Source organism: Sphaeramia orbicularis, unplaced genomic scaffold (genome assembly GCF_902148855.1).
Source record: "Sphaeramia orbicularis unplaced genomic scaffold, fSphaOr1.1, whole genome shotgun sequence".
NCBI classification, from domain to species: domain Eukaryota; kingdom Metazoa; phylum Chordata; class Actinopteri; order Kurtiformes; family Apogonidae; genus Sphaeramia; species Sphaeramia orbicularis.
The window spans coordinates 53,739-81,432 of record NW_021941642.1 but is presented as its reverse complement, the minus strand read 5'-3'; the positions used below and the strand labels follow the sequence as shown (position 1 = coordinate 81,432).

The 27,694-nt window shown below is 42.8% G+C and overlaps 1 protein-coding gene and 1 pseudogene across 1 annotated transcript in view; one reads left to right on the top strand and one right to left on the bottom strand.

Moving 5' to 3' along the window:
* The window catches only part of shtn1 (shootin 1), a 49,765-nt gene extending 22,115 nt beyond the window's left edge, over positions 1-27,650 (bottom strand). Inside the window, exons 1-8 of the mRNA XM_030130525.1 lie at positions 27,626-27,650; positions 26,278-26,372; positions 12,597-12,762; positions 7,413-7,510; positions 5,312-5,393; positions 2,544-2,638; positions 2,305-2,451; positions 521-674 (exon numbers count right to left, since the gene is read on the bottom strand). Of these exons, the coding sequence (XP_029986385.1) occupies positions 521-674; positions 2,305-2,451; positions 2,544-2,638; positions 5,312-5,393; positions 7,413-7,510; positions 12,597-12,762; positions 26,278-26,372; positions 27,626-27,650 (862 nt within the window). The remainder of the gene's footprint in view (positions 1-520; positions 675-2,304; positions 2,452-2,543; positions 2,639-5,311; positions 5,394-7,412; positions 7,511-12,596; positions 12,763-26,277; positions 26,373-27,625) is intronic.
* LOC115416676 (shootin-1-like) overlaps positions 27,649-27,694 on the top strand; it is a 32,527-nt pseudogene continuing 32,481 nt past the window's right edge.

Here is a 27,694-nt window from a genome sequence, read left to right as displayed (position 1 = left end):
TCCAGGTTTTTGTTCACCTCCAGGTTCTATTATTTATTCTTTCACTTTTCTTGATTTGAAACGTCTGTCTTTTCTTGTCACAGGCTGTTGAATAGTTAATTAAAGTCCAGCTGCTAATGACAGTTCCACATCTGGTCTTGCTTACATTGCATTTACATTTAGATCATACATAACCAGTCTGTCATGATCTCACTTATGTGTGGATGTAGACTTTATGCATTAATGAGCATGGTGGTTCTTGTGTGGGGCTGTTTTGGAGCAGCTGCTGCTCTGGGAGGGGTGCTGTGGTACAGATGTAGCTCCAGGACGGACGGGGGTGTATGAGGCTGGGAGGGGAACAACAGAGTATACCCACTAGAATAAACTAGACTGCACCACTGAGCGCAGTAAAGCAAACAGGAAACAAGGACTGAAGAGAAGAACAGCAGGAGGAGACACTGGTTCAACAGCAACTTATCTGTTAGGTATCTACAGTATAATGTCCCTGTGGTTGTGAACAGGTCCAGTAGAACCCTGTTACCTGTATATCTCAGATCCTTGACCTCCTCCTGGGCCTTGGAACACTTGTGTCTCCAGTCCTGGGTCTCCTGGTCCATCAGCTCCAGTGTTCGTCTCAGAGCGTCCACCTCCTTCTGAGCGTCACTCTGCTTCAGTCTATCCTCCATCTGCTTCAGCTGGACACAACACACACACACACAGACGCACACACACACAGACGCGCACACACACACACACACACACACACACACACACAACACACACATGCACACACACCTTTATTCCAGGGCCTTGATGCTGGGTCCACCTCAGGGGCCACCTTCAATTCAAGATTTTTTTTTTTTTTTTTTCTTAATTCAAGATATTTTTGCTTAAGTCAAGATTTTTTTTTTTTTTTTTTTTTGCTTAATTCACGTTTTAGTTTTAGTTTTTTTGGTTAAATAAAAGGTTAAATAAAAAAAACATGTTTTTGCTGAAATCAAGAGTTTTTTGCTTAATTCAAGATTTTTTTTTTGCTTAATTCAAGAATTTTTTGCTTAATTCAAGGTTTTTTTTTCTTAATTCAACATTTTTTCCCTTAATTAAAGATTGTTTTTTGTTGCTTAATTCACAATTTTTTTCCTTAATTCAAGATTTTTTTTGATTAAGCAAGTGAAAATTTATTTTTATGATTTAATGTTATTTTTTGCACTAAAACAGAGAAAAACAATGTGTCATTATTTATGGGCATAATGTGATATATTTGCACATTAAACCCAGAAGAACAACTGGAGTCATTATTTACAGGTTCTTCTGTTCTTATTTGACTTTCCGTCACGTTGGTCTGGATGTGGAGCCTGAACTCAAACCGGTTCTTTGACTGTTTAAACCTTCAGAGTCATTTCTGCACTTCCAGGTTCATTCCACAGGCTGGAGTGGAACCTCTGGGGGGGGGGGGGGGGGGGGGGGGGGCAGTTTGGCCCCCGGACCTCATGTTTGACACCCTTGGGTCAGTGCCAGCTGACATTCAGTTCCTCCACCAGGGTTTGAATAGTTCCTTAAGCTCAGCTCCACCTGACACCAGCTCAGACCACTGATCCCACTCAGCTGTAATGGGTTCACACCAGTGCCAGACCAGACACCCCCCCCCCACCCCCCCCCCCCCCATGGATGATAATTAAACACAACAATAAAGTACAGAAAGCACAGGCATGCAGGTGGAAAGAACGGAGTGGGGGTGGGGGGTCCCTGAACCCTTACAGACCCAAACATCCACCTTTAACCTAAACCATCTACTGTTGGTCCACTAATCCTATCAATCCATGTCAATAATTGGTGTCAAATTACAGATGGTTGTAGGGCCTGTAGCACAAGGGGGCGGAGCCATCTACGAGGGTTTGGAGGTGAGCGAGAGTTAAATGCTAGCGTACTGATTTAGGCAAATGGTAAAGTTCATCAAGCATTTTGTAGTCCAGTCAAACTAGGGTGTGAGTGTGGTGACCACCAAGACCAGCTGGGCTTCAGTGGTGACCACCAAGACCAGCTGGGCTTCAGTGGTGACCACCAAGACCAGCTGGGCTTCAGTGGTGACCACCAAGACCAGCTGGACTTCAGTGGTGACCACCAAGACCACCTGGCCTTCAGTGGTGACCATCAAGACCAGCTGGACTTCAGTGGTGACCACCAAGACCAACTGGGCTTCAGTGGTGACCACCAAGACCAGCTGGACTTCAGTGGTGGTCCTCAACTCTTAGACCAGAAACCTGAGGAGCAGAGGTTGGACCTGCTGTGTTTGGGTACCAGGTCCATGGTGTCTACTAAACAGACCTGGTGAAGGTGGTCCAGTCTCTGTGTCTCCAGGTCCTGGGTCAGTTCAGACACCTGGCTCAGGGCGTCCTGTAGGGCCTGGGTGGGGGAGGAGCTCTGCAGCAGGAGTTGACTCTGTCGCTTCAACTTCTTCTGCTCCACCATCATCTGAAGGAAAGACCAAATAAAACAGAATGTTCCAGCTGACAGAGGTCAGTCCAAACACAAACTGTCGACCGGACGGAGGGTTCAAAGGTCACCTGTCTGGCAAAGCTCTCTGCTTCTGCCCTCAGGTCCTTCTCCAGGTCCAAGGAGTTCTGGAGAACCTGGTATTCTTCTACAGCAAACTGAGACACTGAGGAAACACAGCAACATTTAGAAAACTGAGGCAACACAGCAATGTTTAGAAACCTGAGGCAACACAGCAACGTTTAGAAAACTGAGGCAACACAGCAACGCTTAGAAAACTGAGGCAACACAGCAACATTTATCCCCTTTTACATACAGTCGCTCTCATATCGTCGGTGTGATCCAATGCCACGTTTCCACTCCATGGAACTGGCTCAACTCCACTCTGGTACCAGGTCCTATTCCAGACCCTTTCCACTCTGGTACCAGGTCCTATTCCAGACCAGGTCCACTCTGGTACCAGGTCCTATTCCAGACCCTTTCCACTCTGGTACCAGGTCCTATTCCAGACCCTTTCCACTCTGGTACCAGGTCCTATTCCAGACCGGTTCCATTCCAGATCCTCCCTCTTTCCAGTCCCTGGTCGTCATAGCGATGCGGTGCGTTCCTTCTGTGTGCTCTGCTCACAGTTGCTGATAAACTCACTGGTTGCCTGTTGTCTGGTCAAACTCCTGCTGAATGTTTGCGTCTGAACCTCCTGGACAAACCATGGTGTAGTTTTACAGACTGTCATCATGTGGATTCACCTACTGACAGATTTACTGGAAAAGGGCGGGGCACACACACCACTGACCAATCAGAGGTCTGCAGTGTTTACACAGTGTCACCTTTAGGATCTGGTCCCCAGTCCTGGAACCTCAGCAGAGAAGGTACCAAAAAACTAGTATCAGGTAACAGATTAAAAAAAAACTAGGACCAGGTACCAGATTCAAAAAAACTAGTACCAGGTACCAGATTCAAAAAAACTAGGACCAGGTACCAGAGTCCAATAAACTAGTACCAGGTACCAGATTCCAAAAAACTCTAGAACCAGGTACCAGATTCCAAAAAACTAGTACCAGGTACCAGATTCCAAAAAAACTAGGACCAGGTACCAGATTAAAAAAGAACTAGGACCAGGTACCAGATTCCAAAAAAACTAGTACCAGGTAGCAGATTCCAAAAAAACTAGAACCAGGTACCAGATTCCAAAAAAACTAGTACCAGGTACCAGATTCCAAAAAAACTAGAACCAGGTACCAGATTCCAAAAAAACTAGGACCAGGTACCAGATTCCAAAAAAACTAGTACCTGGTAGCAGATTCCAAAAAAACTAGAACCAGGTACCAGATTCCAAAAAAACTAGGACCAGGTACCAGATTCCAAAAAAACTAGTACCTGGTAGCAGATTCCAAAAAAACTAGAACCAGGTACCAGATTCCAAAAAAACTAGGACCAGGTACCAGATTCCAAAAAAACTAGTACCAGGTACCAGATTCCAAAAAAACTAGAACCAGGTACCAGATTCCAAAAAAACTAGGACCAGGTACCAGATTCCAAAAAAACTAGTACCAGGTACCAGATTCCAAAACAACTAGTACCAGGTAGCAGATTCCAGGTCCTTTTTCGTAATGGAAACACAAAAAGGCCGAGTCGAGTCGAGCCGATACCAGGTACCCTTGGTGAACCAAAAACACCACCATGTCCCGGTTCTGTAGTTGGGTTTACCTAACGGCCGGCACTTCGACTTCTGTGTCATAACTTCCATCGAACGATGAGGTAAGTGTAGAAAAATAAAAAGATTCATGAACTGAAGGCGGAAAGATTTCAGATGTCATTTGTCAGGTGGATGTCTTATAAGAACATGGTTTGGGTTCTTCTAGTTCGACCGTTTTTGGTGAGAAGATGATTCCGGTCGTTCAATTTTTACTGTCAATAAACCAGTAGAAACAAAATCTCTAAAGTTATGTCCTTTGAGGGATTCAGTTTTTGTTCTTATGTCGAGTTTGGTTTTTTTTATATTACTGAGTGAGTGGAATCCTACGAGCAGAGGGAGCAGGTTTAGGCAGAAGCAGGACTCCAGCTGGACCGAGAAGGAGAACCACGGCAGAGGACCACACAATCTACAACCTACTGAGACGTCAGCACCAAAGAGTGGAGGTTAGGAGAATGACATCTTACTAATTCTGTGTGTTTTTTCCACATGTGTATAAGCTGAAGGTTATGCAAGTGGACCTGCGGACTACACCACCACCGATGTGTACGCCGAAATACAACTGTTACATACCATCTACGATACTGCGACATCTAGGCCTGTAGTCTATATATGAAGTTAATGGAACAATCCCAGTTCACCCCTTGGCCCCTCCCCCTTGCCCCTCCCCCTTTAACCCCGCTTCTAAGGGGTGGCGGTTGAAATGGTCCAACCCTTCCAGACCTGTTCCGTCTTCATCAGTCCATGTCACTATAAACAGATGTACGAACTTTGTTTGGGACAGAATTCTCCATGTGCTCAGCAGCTGGAAGCGTCCGTTTTTGTCCTCTGTCGGCTCATGTCGGGAAAAAATGGCGTGGATAATGGAAGCAGAACACGCATCATGTATATTTGAACGGGTTTCTCCACGTTAAATGGAATTGAACAAATTGGCTTTTTTGACTGATTGAGCACTATTTTATCCAATTATAGTCAATAATTAAACGGATTATTGGAAAGCACACTAAAACTTACACACTGTTCCTTTAACAGTCTGGGTTGTCTTTTTTTTGTTTTTTAACAGTCTGTTCTTTTTTCTTTCTTAACAGTCTGTTTTTCTCTCTTTTTTTACAGTCTTTTTTTTCCTCTTTTTTCTTTTTTTCTGACCTCGGTCGTACTTCTCCAGGATCTTCTTCTGCTGCTGCGTCTCTCTTCTTAACTCACTGTTGTCCTGTTTCTCTTTCAGCAGCTGTGAAGGTCAACAGTGAAATGGTCAGTTTACCTCCATCAGTATGTTTACAGTATTTATACATGGAAGGGTTTACTGTGTGTGTGTTTTTAAGTCTTTTCTTTTACACTGACAGCTCGGTGACGCCTGACGCTGGTGTCTGCGATTATTACTGTGACTGAGTGACACCTACAGCACAACGGTACAATTAAAGGTCCAGTGTGTGCGCCTGCAGTGCCTTTAACAGTCATAATTAACAGTGGGTTCACATCCATGGAGACTGGCACTGTGTGTCAACTACAGATGGAACCATAGGAACATTTAACGTCACAGCTATTGTGACCAAAAGTATCACAGTTATCATTATTATCGCGGTTTTATTACCTCCACCAAGAGGTATTGTGATCAGTTTGCTTTGTGTGTTTGTTTGCGTGGTTGTTTGTTTGTTTGTTAGCAACTTTAGGGGAAAAGTATTCCACTCATCTTTTCCACATTGTACCCACAGACAGGCCTAGGCCAGTGGTTCCAACCTTTTTTGTCTTGTGACCCCATTTTAACATCACAAATTTCTGGTGACCCCAGACATTCAAACTTTTTTTAGTTAAAATTAATTTATTTTTGATCACATAATAGTTTGCTATACTATGTTGCAAATAAATGTTAATTTCAGAGGACATTTAGTCTATATAATGTCTATTATTGTGGACAGAGGCAGTAAATCCAGGTGTAGATTACTGCACAAAGGTCAGGATCTGTCCAGTCAGTCCAGCTGGGATTTACAAGGAGGACAATTAATACTGAACAAACAAGAACTGAAACTATGAATGATGAAAGAGCTGCAGCATCTGAAACTGACCACAGTGAACATGTGACACAAACAGAACCACAGTGCTGCAGTTTCACAACCACAGTTTGTCTGATATGCGTTGGGATTGTCTCTCTCAACTCATCACATATATTTATTAGTAAATGTTTATTTTTATCAGTTACTATAAATTTCAGGCCACCCCACATGGGATCCCAACTCCAAGGTTGAAAACCACAGGCCTAGGCCCTGGGACCAACCCAGTCCATTTTGGTCCCAGTAGGACAAAGTTCAAGGTCACAACATCTACAGTTTTCCATCTGTCATCATTGAGACATTTTCCAAAATTCATCCAAAATTGCAATCGACTCCGATTCTCCTCCAGTTGGATCCACCTGTAGCTTAGAACAGTCTCTTGTATGTGGAACTAAATTGTCCACATCCACTGTGGAATGTGGACTCTGTGGACATTTACACTGAAAATCCCATTTCCCACACATTTAAAATTAGAACTCAACTAATATTGATGTGAATTGAATCTAATTGGACAGACACATGACTGGGACCAGATTCAACTGTTTCTGTGTATGGAACAACCTGGAAACTGTTGGATTTAAGCAGAAACAGTGGATCCACACATGCACAGAGTTCAGGCTGAAGGAGGAGCTCTGAGTTCTGAACACTGGTTCTGTTTTTTATTCAGTCAGTGTCTATATTGGAAACATCCTGATGCAACAGTTTGTTCAGATGCAGTTTTTAACATTTGTATGGAATGTCCTTTGTGGTGGACAGTTTTCTTTTCTTTTCTTTTTTTTTTTTTTTTGTATAAAGTTGTGAAATTCTTGTCCATAAATGTGGACAGAAAACCCACAGCTGGGTCTGAGGAGGTTAACACCTCCCCAAAAACCACTTAAAACCACCCAAAACAACTTAAAACCACTCCAAAACAACATAACCTCCTCAGACCCAGGAAATGTCAGTAAAGTACCAGTTTTTTTTTGTTTTTTATTAAATCAGTGTCTATATTGGAAACATCATGGAAGCATCAACAGTTTGTTCAGATGCAGTTTTTAACATTTGTATGGAATGTCCTTTGTGGTGGACAGTTTTCTTTTTTTTTTGTATAAAGTTGTGAAACTCTTGTCCATAAACGTGGACAGAAAACCCACCGCTGGGTCTGAGCAGGTTCAGAACATTCTCCTGGTTTCTAACAGGACAGTTTTTCTCTTCCATACCTCTTCTCTGGTTTCCCTCAGTTGTTCTCGTACCACTTCAACGTCCTCCGCTGCCTGAGTTTTGTCTTTTCGAGCCATTTCCAACTCCTTTTTCAGCTCTAAAAACAAAAACAACCAAACAAACAAAAAAAAGACCCATGTTAAAGCATCAGTAAAAGCATTATTATCTTTTCAATTGTAATTAGTGTAAATATTCGGCAGCGGACACGCGCTGTTTTGTTAATGTTTGAAGTTGCAATGTCAGTCAACTACTTTGTGTGTTAATGGCATAAAATTTAGAAAGATTAACAGTTAACATGAAGCGTCTCCCAGCAGGACTAGGAGACATTTAGGAGGATACTTAAGCGGAAAAGGGTCAGCGACACCTCAGGAGTCTGTGAGAGGAGGGATGTGATGGCCTTTATTAAACAGGCTAAGTATTCTGACAGAGAAAATGCCAGAAGAAGGTTTAAAACGCTGCTGTGGACTTCACCTGCAGACACTAACACACCCTGGGCCTAGTTTTATTTGATTTTTATTTTTCTATTAAACGATATCTTTATTGAACTTTATATTCACAATAATTAACATTATACTCAACATAAAGCAAACATTTAAGCAACACATTCCCCCAAAGAAATAAATGAATGAAAGCAAAAAATACGGCAGCGTATTAGGGCCACATAAGAAAATAAAAACACTTGTCACTACGAGAATAAAGTCATTAATTAACAAGAATAAAGTTGTAGTTTTAAAAAACTCATTATTTTTTAAAATAAGGACTTTATTTTCATTAAATAATGTTTTTTAAAACTATGACTTTATTCCGGTTAATTAATGACTTTATTCTTGCAGTGAAAAGTGTTTTTATTTTCTTATGTGGCCCTAATACGCCACTGTAAAAAACACTAATTAATTAATAAATGAAATCAATAAAAATAAAATAAAAAAGCCTAAATAAACCGCGTACAGCTCCATAAATCAGCACCATTTGTCTGATAACATGTGATACACTCAGTTAAAGGTGTCCATATTTTCACTAAAGCCCCTCCCCTTCCTGGGCGTATTCTAGTGTAAGTCCTACACATGTATAAAGTCCCCGTCTGTGCACTCGGAGCGTCCCCGGTGGACAGGAAGTGCTTTGACGAGCCTGTCCATTAACATGCAATTATGAATTTTCAACATAATAAGCCCACAATCTTCCAGCGAGTCGACTTCTTCTGCCTTCAATCATCTTCCACATCAGAGTATATCATTTGCAAATGACATGATTATCTCTCCCTTTTTACTGCCGACGGCCTCGAACAACATAACAGGAAAAAAAAATCCATTATCACCTGAGATATAATTAGCGTTGGACTAAAGGAACAGACGGTGACATTTGCAGACGGCTGGTAGTTGGTAAAGTGCTGCACTAGTTAAGACTCATTAAACCTTCGGAGGTCCGTCTGTGGGATCGGAGCTGACAGCACATAAACAAGTGCCTCCTATTTTTACAATATTCTCAGGCTGTTGACTTAAAGGATGCATTTGTCCTATTAATATCAAATCAAAGACCAAAACCGACAATACATTAGATCTACAGCAGGTTTCAGCACTTCAGCCCCAAAAACAATTAGTCCTCAGTCAGACGTGGAAGAACAGAAAGAACTGGGAAAGGATCGTAGAGGACGATTTTCAGAAGAACATCCAGTTTTTAACGATGATTTATTTAATGTATACGCTCCCAAAACTAAACACAAATGGTGTTCAATGGTGGTCTGGACCTGTAATGGTGGTCTGGACCTGTAATGGTGGTCTGGACCTGTAATGGTGGACTGTACCTGTAATGGTGGTCTGGACCTGTAATGGTGGTCTGGACCTGTAATGGTGGTCTATACCTGTAATGGTGGTCTGTACCTGTAATGGTGGCCTGTATGTGTAATGGTGGTCTGTACCTGTAATGGTGGTCTGTATGTGTAATGGTGGTCTGTACCTGTAATGGTGGTCTATACCTGTAATGGTGGTCTGTATGTGTAATGGTGGTCTATACCTGTAATGGTGGTCTGTACCTGTAATGATGGTCTGTACCTGTAATGGTGGTCTGGACCTGTAATGGTGGTCTGGACCTGTAATGATGGTCTGTACCTGTAATGGTGGTCTGTACCTGTAATGGTGGTCTGTATGTGTAATGGTGGTCTGTACCTGTAATGGTGGTCTGTACCTGTAATGATGGTCTGTACCTGTAATGGTGGTCTATACCTGTAATGGTGGTCTGTACCTGTAATGGTGGTCTGTACCTGTAATGATGGTCTGTACCTGTAATGGTGGTCTGTACCTGTAATGATGGTCTGTACCTGTAATGGTGGTCTATACCTGTAATGATGGTCTGTACCTGTAATGGTGGTCTGTACCTGTAATGGTGGTCTATACCTGTAATGGTGGTCTGTATGTGTAATGGTGGTCTGTACCTGTAATGGTGGTCTGTACCTGTAATGGTGGTCTATACCTGTAATGATGGTCTGTACCTGTAATGGTGGTCTGTACCTGTAATGGTGGTCTGTACCTGTAATGGTGGTCTGTACCTGTAATGATGGTCTGTACCTGTAATGGTGGTCTATACCTGTAATGGTGGTCTGTACCTGTAATGATGGTCTGTACCTGTAATGGTGGTCTATACCTGTAATGATGGTCTGTACCTGTAATGGTGGACTGTACCTGTAATGGTGGTCTATACCTGTAATGGTGGTCTATACCTGTAATGATGGTCTGTACCTGTAATGATGGTCTGTACCTGTAATGGTGGTCTGTATGTGTAATGGTGGACTGTACCTGTAATGGTGGTCTGTACCTGTAATGGTGGTCTGTACCTGTAATGATGGTCTGTACCTGTAATGGTGGTCTGTATGTGTAATGGTGGTCTGTACCTGTAATGATGGTCTGTACCTGTAATGGTGGTCTGTATGTGTAATGGTGGACTGTACCTGTAATGGTGGTCTGTATGTGTAATGGTGGACTGTACCTGTAATGGTGGTTTGTATGTGTAATGGTGGTCTGTACCTGTAATGGTGGTCTGTATGTGTAATGGTGGTCTGTACCTGTAATGGTGGTCTGTACCTGTAAGGATGGTCTGTACCTGTAATGGTGGATTGGACCTGTAATGGTGGTCTGTACCTGTAATGGTGGACTGTACCTGTAATGGTGGTCTGTATGTGTAATGGTGGTCTGTATGTGTAATGGTGGACTGTACCTGTAATGATGGTCTGTACCTGTAATGGTGGTCTGTATGTGTAATGGTGGTCTGTACCTGTAATGGTGGTCTGTACCTGTAATGGTGGACTGTACCTGTAATGGTGGTCTGTACCTGTAATGGTGGTCTGTATGTGTAATGTTGGTCTGTGCCTGTAATGGTGGACTGTACCTGTAATGGTGGACTGTACCTGTAATGGTGGACTGTACCTGTAATGATGGTCTGTACCTGTAATGGTGGTCTGTATGTGTAATGGTGGTCTGTACGTGTAATGGTGGATTGGACCTGTAATGGTGGTCTGTATGTGTAATGGTGGACTGTACCTGTAATGGGGGTCTGTATGTGTAATGGTGGTCAGTACCTGTAATGGTGGTCTGTACCTGTAATGGTGGATTGGACCTGTAATGGTGGTCTGGACCTGTAATGGTGGACTGTACCTGTAATGGTGGACTGTACCTGTAATGGTGGACTGTACCTGTAATGGTGGTCTGTACCTGTAATGGTGGATTGGACCTGTAATGGTGGTCTGGACCTGTAATGGTGGACTGTACCTGTAATGGTGGACTGTACCTCTAATGGTGGACTGTACCTGTAATGGTGGACTGTACCTGTAATGGTGGTCTGTACCTGTAATGGTGGATTGGACCTGTAATGGTGGACTGTACCTGTAATGGTGGATTGGACCTGTAATGGTGGTCTGTACCTGTAATGGTGGATTGGACCTGTAATGGTGGACTGTACCTGTAATGGTGGACTGTACCTGTAATGGTGGTCTGTACCTGTAATGGTGGATTGGACCTGTAATGGTGGTCTGTACCTGTAATGGTGGATTGGACCTGTAATGGTGGACTGTACCTGTAATGGCGGACTGTACCTGTAATGATGGTCTGTACCTGTAATGGTGGTCTGTATGTGTAATGGTGGTCTGTACGTGTAATGGTGGTCTGTACCTGTAATGGTGGACTGTACCTGTAATGGTGGTCTGTACCTGTAATGGTGGATTGGACCTGTAATGGTGGTCTGTATGTGTAATGGTGGACTGTACCTGTAATGGTGGTCTGTACCTGTAATGGTGGATTGGACCTGTAATGGTGGTCTGTATGTGTAATGGTGGTCAGTACCTGTAATGGTGGTCTGTACCTGTAATGGTGGATTGGACCTGTAATGGTGGTCTGTACCTGTAATGGTGGATTGGACCTGTAATGGTGGACTGTACCTGTAATGGTGGACTGTACCTGTAATGGTGGTCTGTACCTGTAATGGTGGATTGGACCTGTAATGGTGGTCTGTACCTGTAATGGTGGATTGGACCTGTAATGGTGGACTGTACCTGTAATGGCGGACTGTACCTGTAATGATGGTCTGTACCTGTAATGGTGGTCTGTATGTGTAATGGTGGTCTGTACGTGTAATGGTGGTCTGTACCTGTAATGGTGGACTGTACCTGTAATGGTGGTCTGTATGTGTAATGGTGGACTGTACCTGTAATGGTGGTCTGTACCTGTAATGGTGGATTGGACCTGTAATGGTGGTCTGTATGTGTAATGGTGGTCAGTACCTGTAATGGTGGTCTGTACCTGTAATGGTGGACTGTACCTGTAATGGTGGTCTGTATGTGTAATGGTGGACTGTACCTGTAATGGTGGTCTGTACCTGTAATGGTGGATTGGACCTGTAATGGTGGTCTGTATGTGTAATGGTGGTCAGTACCTGTAATGGTGGACTGTATGTGTAATGGTGGACTGTACCTGTAATGGTGGTCTGTACCTGTAATGGTGGATTGGACCTGTAATGGTGGTCTGTATGTGTAATGGTGGACTGTACCTGTAATGGTGGTCTGTACCTGTAATGGTGGATTGGACCTGTAATGGTGGTCTGTATGTGTAATGGTGGTCAGTACCTGTAATGGTGGTCTGTACCTGTAATGGTGGATTGGACCTGTAATGGTGGTCTGTATGTGTAATGGTGGTCAGTACCTGTAATGGTGGACTGACACTTGGCTGACAGGCAGATGTCGTCATCTCCTTGCAGTTCTTCTTGGTCCTGGTCTTGGTCCAGGTTGATCTCACTGATGGTCTCTGGACTCAGGTGGGACAGGATCATCATACTCTTCCTCTTCAGAGAACGGTTCTGTCGGTTCAACTGTGACATCAAACATCAGCATCACAAACATCAACAGTTTTTCCTTCTGGTTTTGTAAATAAAGTAGATTAAGTACATAAAGTAGAAAAAGTATATAAAGTGCATAAAGTACATAAAGTTAAAAAAAAAAGTAAATAAAGTAAATAAAGTACATAAAGTAGATAAAGTAGATAAAGTACATAAAGTAGATAAAGTAGATAAAGTACATAAAGTAACTATAGTAACTGTAGTAGATGTGTCCTTTGGTTTCACTTCTTTGCTTCAGATTAAATGCAGACTTGGTTTTTCTTCCTTTGGTTCCATCTCATTCTCATTCCACTTTTTGCTAATGTACCAAAAAGTGTAAACACAAGCATCATGTGACCAACTGCACTGGCATTGGACAGAAAAGCCAGGGGCGGGGTCAATCAGGGGCGGGGTCAGTTAGAGATGGCGGGTGTTGATGTAAACAAACATGGCGGTCCTCTGTACAGTTGTGGTTTTCAGAATCTGTGTTTTATTTGGACAGACACACATTTAAATACTGTCAGCTGTCCACAACAGCTGATTGGAGACAGTGTGGTCCAATGGACATGTGACCACATGTCCAGGAGACATCCAGTGTCCTCACTGGTCCACAACTGTCCTCATCTGTCCTAGTCTGTCCTCACTGGTCCTCGTCTGTCCTCATTGGTCCTCATCTGTCCTAGTCTGTCCTCACTGGTCCTTGTCTGTCCTCATTGGTCCTCATCTGTCCTAGTCTGTCCTCACTGGTCCTCGTCTGTCCTCATTGGTCCTCGTCTGTCCTCATTGGTCCTTGTCTGTCCTCATTAGTCCTCGTCTGTCCTCATTGGTCCTCGGCTGTCCTCATTAGTCCTCGTCTGTCCTCATTGGTCCTCGTCTGTCCTCATTGGTCCTTATTGGTCCTCATCTGTCCTCATTAGTCCTCGTCTGTCCTCATTGCTCCTCGTCTGTCCTCACTGGTCCTCGTCTGTCCTCATTAGTCCTCGTCTGTCCTCATTGGTCCTCGTCTGTCCTCATTGGTCCTTATTGGTCCTCGTCTGTCCTCACTGGTCCTCGTCTGTCCTCATTAGTCCTCGTCTGTCCTCATTGGTCCTCGTCTGTCCTCATTGGTCCTCGGCTGTCCTCATTAGACCTCTGGTCTGTTTTAAATGAACTGTTTTAAACGAACTCTGGTCTGTTTTAAATGAACTGTTTTAAATGAACTCTGGTCTGTTTTAAATGAACTGTTTTAAATGAACTCTGGTCTGTTTTAAATGAACTGTTTTAAACGAACTCTGGTCTGTTTTAAATGAACTGTTTTAAATGAACTCTGGTCTTTTTTAAATGAACTCTGGTCTGTTTTAAATGAACTGTTTTAAACGGACTCTGGTCTGTTTTAAATGAACTGTTTTAAATGAACTCTGGTCTGTGCTAAATGAACTGTTTTAAAGGAACTCTGGTCTGTTTTAAATGAACTGTTTAAAATGAACTCTGGTCTGTTTTAAATGAACTGTTTTAAACGAACTCTGGTCTGTTTTAAATGAACTGTTTTAAATGAACTCTGGTCTGTGTTAAATGAACTGTTTTAAAGGAACTCTGGTCTGTGTTAAATGACCTGTTTTAAATGAACTCTGGTCTGTTTTAAATAAACTGTTTTAAATGAACTCTGGTCTGTTTTAAATGAACTGATTTAAATGAACTCTGGTCTGTTTTAAATGAACTGTTTTAAATGAACTCTGGTCTGTTTTAAATGAACTGTTTTAAATGAACTCTGGTCTGTTTTAAATGAACTGTTTTAAATGAACTCTGGTCTGTTTTAAATGAACTGTTTTAAACGAACTCTGGTCTTTTTTAAATGAACTCTGGTCTGTTTTAAATGAACTGTTTTAAACGAACTCTGGTCTGTTTTAAATGAACTGTTTTAAATGAACTCTGGTCTGTGTTAAATGAACTGTTTTAAAGGAACTCTGGTCTGTTTTAAATGAACTGTTTTAAATGAATTCTGGTCTGTTTTAAATGAACTGTTTAAAATGAACTCTGGTCTGTTTTAAATGAACTGTTTTAAACGAACTCTGGTCTGTTTTAAATGAACTGTTTTAAATGAACTCTGGTCTGTGTTAAATGAACTGTTTTAAAGGAACTCTGGTCTGTGTTAAATGACCTGTTTTAAATGAACTCTGGTCTGTTTTAAATAAACTGTTTTAAATGAACTCTGGTCTGTTTTAAATAAACTGTTTTAAATGAACTCTGGTCTGTTTTAAATAAACTGTTTTAAATGAACTCTGGTCTGTTTTAAATGAACTGTTTTAAATGAACTCTGGTCTGTTTTAAATGAACTGATTTAAATGAACTCTGGTCTGTTTTAAATGAACTGTTTTAAATTAACTCTGGTCTGTTTTAAATGAACTGTTTTAAATGAACTCTGGTCTGTTTTAAATGACCTGTTTTAAATGAACTCTGGTCTGTTTTAAATGAACTGTTTTAAATGAACTCTGGTCTGTTTTAAATGAACTGTTTTAAATTAACTCTGGTCTGTTTTAAATGAACTGTTTTAAATGAACTCTGGTCTGTTTTAAATGAACTGTTTTAAATGAACTCTGGTCTGTTTTAAATGAACTCTGGTCTGTTTTAAATGAACTGTTTTAAACGAACTCTGGTCTGTTTTAAATGAACTGTTTTAAATGAACTCTGGTCTGTTTGAAACGAACTGTTTTAAACGAACTCTGGTCTGTTTTAAATGAACTCTGGTCTGTTTTAAATGAACTGTTTTAAATGAACTCTGGTCTGTTTTAAATGAACTCTGGTCTGTTTTAAATGAACTCTGGTCTGTTTTAAATGAACTGTTTTAAATGAACTCTGGTCTGTTTTAAATGAACTGTTTTAAAGGAACTCTGGTCTGTTTTAAATAAACTGTTTTAAATGAACTCTGGTCTGTTTTAAATGAACTCTGGTCTGTTTTAAATGAACTCTGGTCTGTTTTAAATGAACTGTTTTAAAGGAACTCTGGTCTGTTTTAAATAAACTGTTTTAAATGAACTCTGGTCTGTTTTAAATGAACTCTGGTCTGTTTTAAATGAACTCTGGTCTGTTTTAAATGAACTGTTTTAAATGAACTCTGGTCTGTTTTAAATGAACTCTGGTCTGTTTTAAATGAACTGTTTTAAACGAACTCTGGTCTGTTTTAAATGAACTGTTTTAAATGAACTCTGGTCTGTTTTAAATGAACTGTTTTAAACGAACTCTGGTCTGTTTTAAATGAACTCTGGTCTGTTTTAAATGAACTCTGGTCTGTTTTAAATGAACTGTTTTAAATGAACTCTGGTCTGTTTTAAATGAACTGTTTTAAATGAACTCTGGTCTGTTTTAAATGAACTGTTTTAAATGAACTCTGGTCTGTTTTAAATGAACTGTTTTAAATGAACTCTGGTCTGTTTTAAATGAACCAAACTCAGCAGGAGTGAATCCAGCCTCAGTAAATAAAGGACCTGGTACCAGAACCTTCTCTATTGTTTAAAAACTCCAACCTGCACAAACTGAAGCCAGTGGGTTTGGACAGGACCAGTGGTCTGAAGGGTTCCACCTGTACTCAGAACATGGACCAAGTGGTGTTTTAGTTTGTGCTGTTTGGATCCTTTTAAACATTAACGCCTTCAACATGTTCACATGTTTATGACAAAACTGAAGGTCTTTAAAATCCACAACACTTTGGGTTTTTTACTGTTTGTGTCGGACTTCAAAAGAACAGATTTATTCCAACCACACACATGTTATTATTATTATTATTATTATTATTATTATTATTATTATTGGTCGTCATATTTTGCCGTTGAAGGTTTCCTCCATCCGTCTGATTGGAGCATCCTGACAGGACACTCTTCTATTCTGAGGACACTATTATTCACATTATGAGTCCATTGTTCAGGTAAACACTGCTGACATTTTCTAAAATGCACTGACGACTCAAATCTGTGATTTGTTAATTAGTTTGACCCTCTTTAATGAGCACAGTACAAAGGAAAGACTGTCATTATGATCCACCTGAATGGAAGAGTCTGACCCAAAGACTGTTCTGGAACACATTTAACAGGTGGAGCAGGTCACATGATGAAGGGGGGGGGGGGGGGGGGGGGGGGGGGGGCAGTGATTTAAATGATTATTTCCTTGAAGAATTGAATTCCATCATAAATCTGCACAAATACTAAACACATTTGTCTTTGATCCCAACAGGATCTAATGTTCTATCACCAAATGTTTTACAGACATTCCAGTTTCAGATCCTGTTCAAATGTTCAGATTCTATTAGTTCACGACAAACATCAGAACAGGATTTGAGTTCAATCCCAACAAAGGAACAAATATTATTTAATAAAAGAGTGTTAAATAATAAATAAAATAGAAACAAAAAAGAAAAACAAAAAAACTAAAATGAACCTCCACAATATCTGCATTTGAATAAATACCTAAAAATATCCATACAGTACTTTTTAATATCGATACAGTATTGTGAAATGAAATATCGCGATATATTAACCCACCCTGGCTTTCCACTTTTTGACCTTTGACCCTCTGGCAGACGTTTGCAGACACTAAAGTCCAGCACAAACCGTCTAAAAAACAGTTTCTATCCCGGGGCCAGAATTCCACTGAACTCTGCTGGACGTTCATGAACTGTGTGGACTGCTGAATGCTGTCCAGAGTTCATGAAAATGTTTTATGTGTCTTTTAACTTATTAACACTCTTTATCTATGCTGCTTTTTTTTTTTTGTTTTTTTAGATATTTATGCCATCAAGCTTTTTCTTTTATATTTCAGTTTTTATACTCTTTTATACATTATTTATACTTTTTTTTTATGGCAACTAGGATGATTGCACTTTTTTAATTTAGTTGTACCTGTACAATGACAATAAAGACATTCTATTCTATTCTATTCTATTCTATTGTTTTTTATTCTATATTGCAGAACCAATATTTTCTAACACTCCTAGATATATCGTGATATATCGTATCGTGATCCTAGTATTGTGATTTGTATCTTATCTCCAGATTCTTCCCAATACACAGCCCTAGTGACGGAGCCTCCTACACGCAGTGTCGTCAGCACAAATGAAACATTCCGACCTAAACTCCGAACACACAGACGATAGAGCGCCGCTAAAACCGCCTCTAAACACGTAAAGTCAGTCCGAACGCCGACAAGAGCTCATCGATTGGAAACACCCTTACCGTCAAATCTACATAAATGTGCTTTAAAAAAAGTGGTGAAAATAAAATTTAAAAAAAGGAAAATAAATTCTAAAAAATAAAAATAAAATATAAGTAATGAATAATAATAAAAAAATTCACTTCAAAGAAAAAAAGTCTTCAAATGCAATTTTTTGGATCGTAATTTTTTTTTTTTTTTTTGCATTCAAACACTTTTTTTAATTGAATTTTTTTTTGTTAAAGCAATAAAGAAACAAATGTACCTTCATAAAAGACAGGTTGATTAGAAAAAATTAATTGCATTGTTTTTTCATGCCTAAAGAGGAATTAAAACAGGAAAACAACCTTGACTAAAGTTCTCATAATTCATGCATGAAAGAGTTAAAAAAAAAAAAAACAGTGTTAAATAATAAGAATATAAACAATCAAGAAAAAAATTACAAAAACAAAAATGAACCTCCACAATATCTGCATTTGAATAAATACCCAAAAATATCCATACAATACTTTTTAATATCAATACAGTATCCATCCATCCATTTTCTTCCGCTTATCCGGGGCCAGGTCGCGGGGGTAACAGTCTAAGCAGGGATGCCCAGACTTCCCTCTCCTCAGACTCCTCCTCCAGCTCTTCCGGGAGGACCCCGAGGCGTTCCCAGTCCAGCCCACAGACATAGTCTCTCCAACGTATCCTGGGTCTTCCCTCAGGTCTCCTCCCGGTGGGACATGCCCGGAACACCTCCCAGGGAGGCGTCCAGGAGGCATCTGAAACAGATGTCTGATCCACCTCAGCTGGTTCCTCTGGACGTGGAGGAGCAGCGGTTCTACTCCGAGCTCCTCCCTGGTGACTGAGCTCCTCCCCCTATCCCTAAGGGTGCGCCCAGCCACCCGACGGAGGAAACTCATTTGGACCGCTTGTATCTGGGATCTGGTCCTTTTGGTCCTGACCCAAAGCTCATGACCATAGGTGAGGGTAGGAACATAGACTGACCGGTAAATCCAGAGCTTCTCCTCTCGGCTCAGCTCCTTCTGAACCACGACAGACCGGTACAGCGACTGCATCACTGCAGACGCTGCACCAATCTGTCTGTCCATCTGACGCTCCATCCTTCCCTCACTGTGAACCAGACCCAGATACTTGAACTCCTCCACTTGGGGCAAAGACTCCCCACCGACCCGGAGAGGGCAGACCACCTTTTTCCGGTCAAGAACCATGGCCTCGGATTTGGAGGTGCTGATCCTCATCCCGCTCGCTTCACACTCGGCTGCAAACCGCCCCAGTGCACGCTGAAGGTCCAGGTTTGATGAGGCCAACAGGACAACGTCATCTGCAAAAAGCAGAGATGAAATCCTGTGGTCCCCAAACCAGACCCCTCTGGCCCCTGGCTGCGCTGAGAAATTCTGTCCATAAAAATAATGAACAGAACCGGTGACAAAGGGCAGCCCTGCTGGAGTCCAACGTGCACCTGGAACAGGTCTGACTTACTGCCGGCAATGCGAACCAGGCTCCTGCTTCGGTCATACAAGGACCAGACTGCCCTCAGCAGAGGGCCCCGGACCCCATACTCCCGAAGCACCCCCCACAGGATACCACGAGGGACACGGTCGAACGCCTTCTCCAGATCCACAAAACACATGTGGACTGGTTGGGCGAACTCCCATGAACCCTCGAGCACCCGATGGAGAGTATAGAGCTGGTCCAGCGTTCCACGACCGGGACGAAAACCGCATTGTTCCTCCTGGATCCGAGGTTCGACTATCGGTCGGATCCTCCTCTCCAGTACCTGGAATAGACTTTCCCCGGGAGGCTGAGGAGTGTGATCCCCCAATAGTTGGAGCACATCCTCCGGTCCCCCTTCTTAAAAAGGGGAACCACCATCCCGGTCTGCCAGTCCAGAGGGACTGTCCCCGACTGCCACGCAATGTTACAGAGACGTGTCAACCAAGACAGTCCCTGCACATCCAGAGACTTAAGGTACTCAGGGCGAATCTCATCCACCCCCGGTGCCCTGCCACCGAGGAGCTTGGCAACCACCTCGGTGACTTCAGCTTGGGTGATGGACCAGTCCACCTCTGAGACCTCAGCCTCTGCTTCCTCTGTGGAAGACGTGGCAGTGGGATTGAGGAGATCCTCGAAGTATTCCTTCCACCGTCCGACAACATCCCCAGTCGAGGTCAGCAGCTCCCCACTTCCACTGTAAACAGTGTTGAAGATTGAGTTGAAGACCGCACTGACATCAGGCTCTGCCAGATGTTCCCAACAGACCCTCACAACACGTTTGGGCCTGCCGAGTCGGTCCGGTTTCCTCCTTCGCCAGAGGATCCAACTCACCACCAGGTGGTGATCGGTTGACAGCTCTGCCCCTCTCTTCACCCGAGTGTCCAAAACACGCGGTCGGAGGTCTGATGATACGACAATGAAGTCGATCATCGACCTCCGGCCTAGGGTGTCCTGGTGCCAAGTGCACTTCTGGACATCCCTGTGTTGGAACATGGTGTTTGTTATGGACAAACTGTGACTAGCACAGAAGTCCAATAACAGAACACCACTCGGGTTCAGATCAGGGAGGCCGGTCCTCCCCATCACCCCCCTCCAGGTCTCACTGTCGTTGCCCACGTGGGCATTGAAGTCGCCCAGGAGAACAATGGAGTCCCCAGTCGGAGCACCATCCAGCACCCCTCCCAGGGACTCCAAGAAGGCCGGGTACTCTGCACTGCTGTTCGGCCCGTAGGCCGAAACAACAGTGAGGCACCTGTCCCCGACCCGAAGGCGTAGGGACGCGACCCTCTCGTTCACCGAGGTGAACTCCAACACATGGCGGCTGAGCTGAGGGGCTATGAGCAAGCCAACACCAGCCCACCGCCTCTCACCGTGGGCAACGCCAGAGAAGTGGAGAGTCCAGCCCCTTTCGAGGGGTTGGGTTCCAGAGCCCAAGCTGTGTATGGAGGTGAGCCCGACTATATCTAGACGGTATCTCTCAACCTCCCTCACAAGCTCCGGCTCCTTCCCTCCCAGTGAAGTGACATTCCATGTCCCAAGAGCCAGACTCTGCGTCCGGGGATCGGGTTGTCGGGCTCCCTGCCGTCGACTGCCACCCAATCCACATTGCACCCGGCCCCTATGATTCCCTCGGTGGGTGGTGAGTCCACCGGAGATCAATACAGTATTGTGAAATGAAATGTCGCGATATATTGTAGAACCAATATTTTATTACAGCCCTAGATATATTGTGATATATCATATCATGATTTGTATCATATCGCAAGATTCTTCCCAATACACAGCCCTAGTGATGGAGTGTCGTACACGCACAAATTAAATGTTCTGACCTAAACTCTGAACACACAGACGATAGAGTGATAGAGCACCGCTAAAACCGCCTCTGAACGCGTAAAGTCAGTCCGAACGCCGACAAGAGCTCAGCGATTGAAACGCCTTCATTGTCAAATCTACATAAAAGTGACAAATGTGCTTTAAAGAAAGTGGTGAAAATAAAAATAAAAATAAAAAAAAAGCTGAAAGAAATAAGGTAGAAGCGCTGCAGACGAGAGCGACGGGGCGGAGGATGAGATGTTTTTCTGAATTCCTCATTTCTTTGGCCCTGCAATCAGCTGTAATGGCAGGATGAATGCAAAAGCAATGATAAGGTGAAAAAAAAAAACAGATGGAGGAGAGAAGGAGACAAAGAAAACAGGCCTGAGGAGCTCTTCTTCTTTTAGACGTAATCACAGTTTTTCGATGTGACACAGATTTGCATTTCTGTGCATCATGGCTTTTTTTCTGTGTGATAACTGGCACACACACACACACACACACACACACACACACACACACACACACACACACACATTTCCTTTTGAAAAATCATGGTAAATTGATCAGTTTCTACGTGACGGACACACGCTCGGCTGCTTCCATTACTCCAGTTCCAGCATATGTATCAATTAAGGCGAGCATGGCTAAGTAAAAACATGAATGACGCCTATGGAACCCAGACGCATGTCATTATTATTATGCGTGTTTCGGAGGAGAAGTGGCAAAAAAGAGACAAGAGTGAATAAAAAAAAGAAAAAAAAAAAAAAAAAAAGGAGAGTGATTGAAAAAAGCCCAGCCATAAAAGAAACATTTATTAATGGCGTCCTGGTGGGAGCAGATTGCAGCAATTCCATCTTTTGATGATGCCCCTCACACCGCATCCCTGCTTTTTTTTTTTTCTGAAATGCAATCAACAATACATCACATGGAATCGCATTCTTCAGATAATAATCTACAATCGGCCACAGATTCACGTCTAAAAATTACATACTCAGATAAATCAAAGCTGACACAGGCCTTCAGCTAACCTCTGATCACACACACACACACACACACATATACACACACACACATACACACACACACACACGTATACACACACACACACGTACACACACACACACACACACACGTACACACACACACGTACACACACACACACACACGTACACACACACACACACACACACATGTGTACACACACACACACACACGTACACACACACACACACACATATGTATACACACACACACACACGTACACACACACACACATATGTATACACACACACACACACACGTACACACACACACGTACACACACACACACACACATATGTATACACACACACACACACGTACACACACACACACACACACATATGTATACACACACACACACACGTACACACACACACACACACGTACACACACACACACATATGTATACACACACACACATATGTATACACACACACACACGTACACACACACACACACACGTACACACACACACACACACACGTACACACACACACACACACGTACACACACACACGTACACACACACACACACACACGTACACACACACACACACACACGTACACACACACATATGTATACACACACACACACGTACACACACACACACACACACACACACGTACACACACACACACACGTACACACACACACACACGTACACACACACACACACACACGTACACACACACACACACACACACACACACACACACACACACACACACACACACGTACACACACACACACACACACGTACACACACACTGGTTGCAGACGGTCCTGCAGTGGTGTGTTCAGTTCACAGTGCTGCAGTGCAGGTGTTGTGTGGCCCTGTGGGTGTGTGTTCACAGATGTGTGGTGCAGACAGATGAGTGTGTGTGGGACACTGGACTGTGGGCTGAAGGCGTCTGACGTCTGCGGTCGGACTGAAGTGGAAAACACAACTGAAACGGCTCCAAAAAGGTCTGATCAGCTGATGTGCTCTGAGTCCAGTCTGTGTTTATGACGGAGTTAACGCACACTGGACCAGTGGACGCTCACACTGGGTTTGTATGCATGGGTTTAGTTCCAGGCAGGACTCTGATGGTTAACGAAAACTAACGAAATGACCAAAACTACTGGAACGACTGTATATGAATATACAGCAGTAGTATACAGTATTAATATACAGCATTAGTATACAGTATTAATATACAGCATTAGTATACAGTATTAATATACAGTATTAGTATACAATATTAGTATACAATATTAGTATACAATATTAGTATACAGTATTAGTATACAATATTGCTATACAATATTAGTATACAGTATTAGTATACAATATTAGTATACAATATTAGTATACAGTATTAGTATACTATATTAGTATACAGTATTAGTATACAATATTAGTATACAGTATTAGTATACAATATTAGTATACAATATTAGTATACAGTATTAGTATACAATATTAGTATACAATATTAGTATACAGTATTAGTATACAATATTAGTATACAATATTAGTATACAATATTAGTATACAGTATTAGTATACAGTATTAGTATACTATATTAGTATACAATATTAGTATACAGTATTAGTATACAATATTAGTATACAATATTAGTATACAGTATTAATACCCAGGTGCACCTGCAGAATGAAACTGAGGTACACAGGAAGCCACACAGGGGGGTGGGGGGGCATACCTTACCTATCTCTCTTTTTTTCTCTCTCTCTCTCTCTCTTTCTCTTTCTTTCTTTCTCTCTCTCTTTCTCTCTCTATGTTCAGACTGTGGGACTAAATGCCTTGTTCCTCTTTTTAACTTCACTTCCCATCATGCAGTGTGGTCCTGCACTTCCATAATTCAAAGGTTCTTGGATCCAAACTGGTTCATGTCTCTGTAAATATTGGTCCAACCCAGTTAGTGACATATTTAATGTGGAGACGGGACCGTTCCTGAACTGTGGGACCCAAACGGACTGGACCCTTTAAGGGGGGGGGGGGGGGGGGGGGGGGGATTCCTACAGAACTAAGATTCTTTTCTTTTTGTCAGAACAGGAGCGAACGGGGTTAAATCCAGGCTGAAAAGAAAAACAACATGTGACACAAACTCCACAGGATGTGCTCAGGTCTGACTGACAGCACAGAGGAAGAAACATGGAGTGAATAAAAAAAACAACAGAAGAAGAAGAGACAGAAGGAAGAAAAAAAAAGGAACACATGTGGAACACAAGTGTTCTACAGCAGTTCTCTGGTATGAATGATAGAATGAATGAATGAGACTATAAAATGATGATGAAGAATGAACATATAAATGAATGAATGAATGAATGAACATATAAATGAATGAATGTATGAATGAACGTATGAATGTATGCCATCCGTCGGCCTGCTCAGGGTATCTGGTGAATATTTGATTGAATTGTTGGTGTTTAAATGTGATTGACAGCTGTCATTTCTGATCACTGATCAGATTCATCAGATTCTATCGTGTGTCGACATGAAAACATTTTGTTATTTCCACAACAGCAAGAAAAGAAAAGAAAAGAAAAGAAAAGAAAAGAAGTGCATTGGAATTTACTCCACTCAGTCTAATCCTTATTAATTTGATGTTAATTACAGTCATAAAAAAATATTAAATAAAACTATATTTTTTATTATTTTTATTCTTATAATAATAATTCTGACAGTTCTGTATAAATGATTAAACTCTACATGCATCTGTTTTCCGTAGAGTTGAAACAAACTGTCCATATTTGGTGCCTAATAACCGTTCAATAGTCCAGCCTATAATAAATATGTCCTCCAGCAGTGTGTCCTCACAGTCCAGTCCAGTCTGGTCACAGTCCAGTCACAGTCCAGTCCAGTCTGGTCACAGTCCAGTCACAGTCCAGTCCAGTCCGGTCACAGTCCAGTCCAGTCCGGTCACAGTCCAGTCCAGTCACAGTCCAGTCCAGTCCAGTCCAGTCCGGTCACAGTCCAGTCCAGTCACAGTCCAGTCCAGTCCAGTCCAATCCAGTCTGGTCATAGTCCAGTCCAGTCACAGTCCAGTCCAGTCACAGTCCAGTCACAGTCCAGTCCAGTCTGGTCATAGTCCAGTCCAGTCACAGTCCAGTCCAGTCACAGTCCAGTCACAGTCCAGTCCAGTCTAGTCCAGTCCGGTCACAGTCCAGTCCAGTCACAGTCCAGTCCAGTCCAGTCCAATCCAGTCCGGTCATAGTCCAGTCCAGTCACAGTCCAGTCCAGTCCGGTCACAGTCCAGTCCAGTCCGGTCACAGTCCAGTCCAGTCCGGTCACAGTCCAGTCCAGTCCAGTCCAAGTAAACAGCTGCTTTAAAGGACTAACCCCTCCACACATGTGCATCCATTAGAAAACACCATTAGTGATGATTTCAGCCAACGCTCTACATCTGCACAAATGAGTGTAAACACCAGGAACCAAAGAGGATTTAAAACACACAAATGTCCAAATATGAGCAGTACATAAATACATATTCACAGATGTAAGTGTAGGATGAAAAACCAGCCAATGGACGGAACCCAAAACACAAGTCCACCTTCACCCAGACCCTGAGGAGCAGGAGGACTGTGAGGAGCAGGAGGACTATGAGGAGCAGGTGGACTATGAGGAGCAGGAGGACTATGAGGAGCAGGTGGACTGTGAGGAGCAGGAGGACTATGAGGAGCAGGAGGACTGTGAGGAGCAGGAGGACTATGAGGAGCAGGAGGACTGTGAGGAGCAGGAGGACTATGAAGAGCAGGAGGACTGTGAGGAGCAGGAGGACTATGAAGAGCAGGAGGACTGTGAGGAGCAGGAGGACTATGAGGAGAAGGTGGACTGAGGAGCAGATGGACTGTGAGGAGCAGGAGGACTGTGAGGAGAAGGTGGACTGAGGAGCAGATGGACTGTGAGGAGCAGGAGGACTGTGAGGAGCAGGAGGACTATGAGGAGCAGGAGGACTGTGGACTGTACCTGGGACGCCAAGGCTTCAGCACTTTCTCTGCAGGTCCGCTCCACATGGAGGTGTTCCTGGATGGAGTAGACCTCTGCAAGAACCATCTGAGACACTGGAACAGAGGAAACACAGGACCCAGTTTAACCCAGTTTGACCCAGTTTGACCCATTTGTCCCAGTCTGTCCCAGTTCGTCCCAGTTTCCACACTAATGCACACTACAGATCCACCTCAGGTGTGATGTCACCCTGTTCTAAACTTTCGTGTCCCAAACCAACGCTCATAAGGTTCAACTCTTTAGTTACAGATTCTAAAAACTGTGTGAACGTGTGTTTTCAAACAGTTCAACTACAGCAGTGACGTTCAACAGGTTTGGATCCGAATGAACCACAAATGATCACATGACCAGGAAATGGAGGAGATGAATGAACAGTCAGCTGATAGTTCCAGTCAGCTGATAGCTCCAGTCATGTGGTTTATAAATGGACTGAAGTGTCTGCAGATCAGATCAGACTGACACAATAATGAACATTTCCTCCAGTCCTTCTCTGTTCAGTCTGGACCTTCAAGGAAAACTAAAGAAATCAACTGACTGGGACTGAGGCTCACATTAAAGAGACTTTAAAATACAGAAATTATTTCACACACTCATTATACACACACACACATATATATATATATATATATATATATATATATAATGCATCACTGACTTTGGGGCAGAAGGTTGCTGGTTTGAATCTTGGCAGGAGTGAAACTTGGATCCAGGTGTGCCCTTGGGCAAGGCCCTCTACGCTGTAGGCCTATAGCTCTGAATGAGCGGTACAATAAATGAGTCAGACCGGCTCAGATGTCGGCCGGGACAACCAGGACATCCTGATGTCAAATAGACGACTGGAACAAGCCGGCCGGCTGTGGCTCAGGTGGCAGAGCGGGTCAGCCAATAACCGAAGGGTTGGCGGTTTGAATCCTGCTCTGTCCTGGTCAGTCTGTTGTGTCCTTGGGCAAGACACTTCCCCCTCCTTACCTCCAGTGTCACTCACACTGGTGTATGAATGTGTGTGAATGACTATGAATGGTGAGTGGTGGGAGGGGCCGTAGGCGCGAATTGTCAGCCACACTTCTGTCAGTCTGCCCCCCCCCCCCCCCCCCCCCAGGACAGCTGTGGCTGCAGATGGAGTTTACCACCACCAGAGGGGGACTGTGAGAGCCAATGAAGGATGGGCCAATAATGTAAAGCACTATGAGTGACCAAAAAAGAACTATACAAACCTAATCTATTATTATTATTATTATTATTATTATTATTATTATTATTATTATTATTATTATTATTATTATTATTATTATTATTATTATTATCAGACAGTCATGGGGCAGGGCAGAGAACATGGTACTGATGGAGTGTTCTAAGAGGTTGCTATCACAGCTACAGA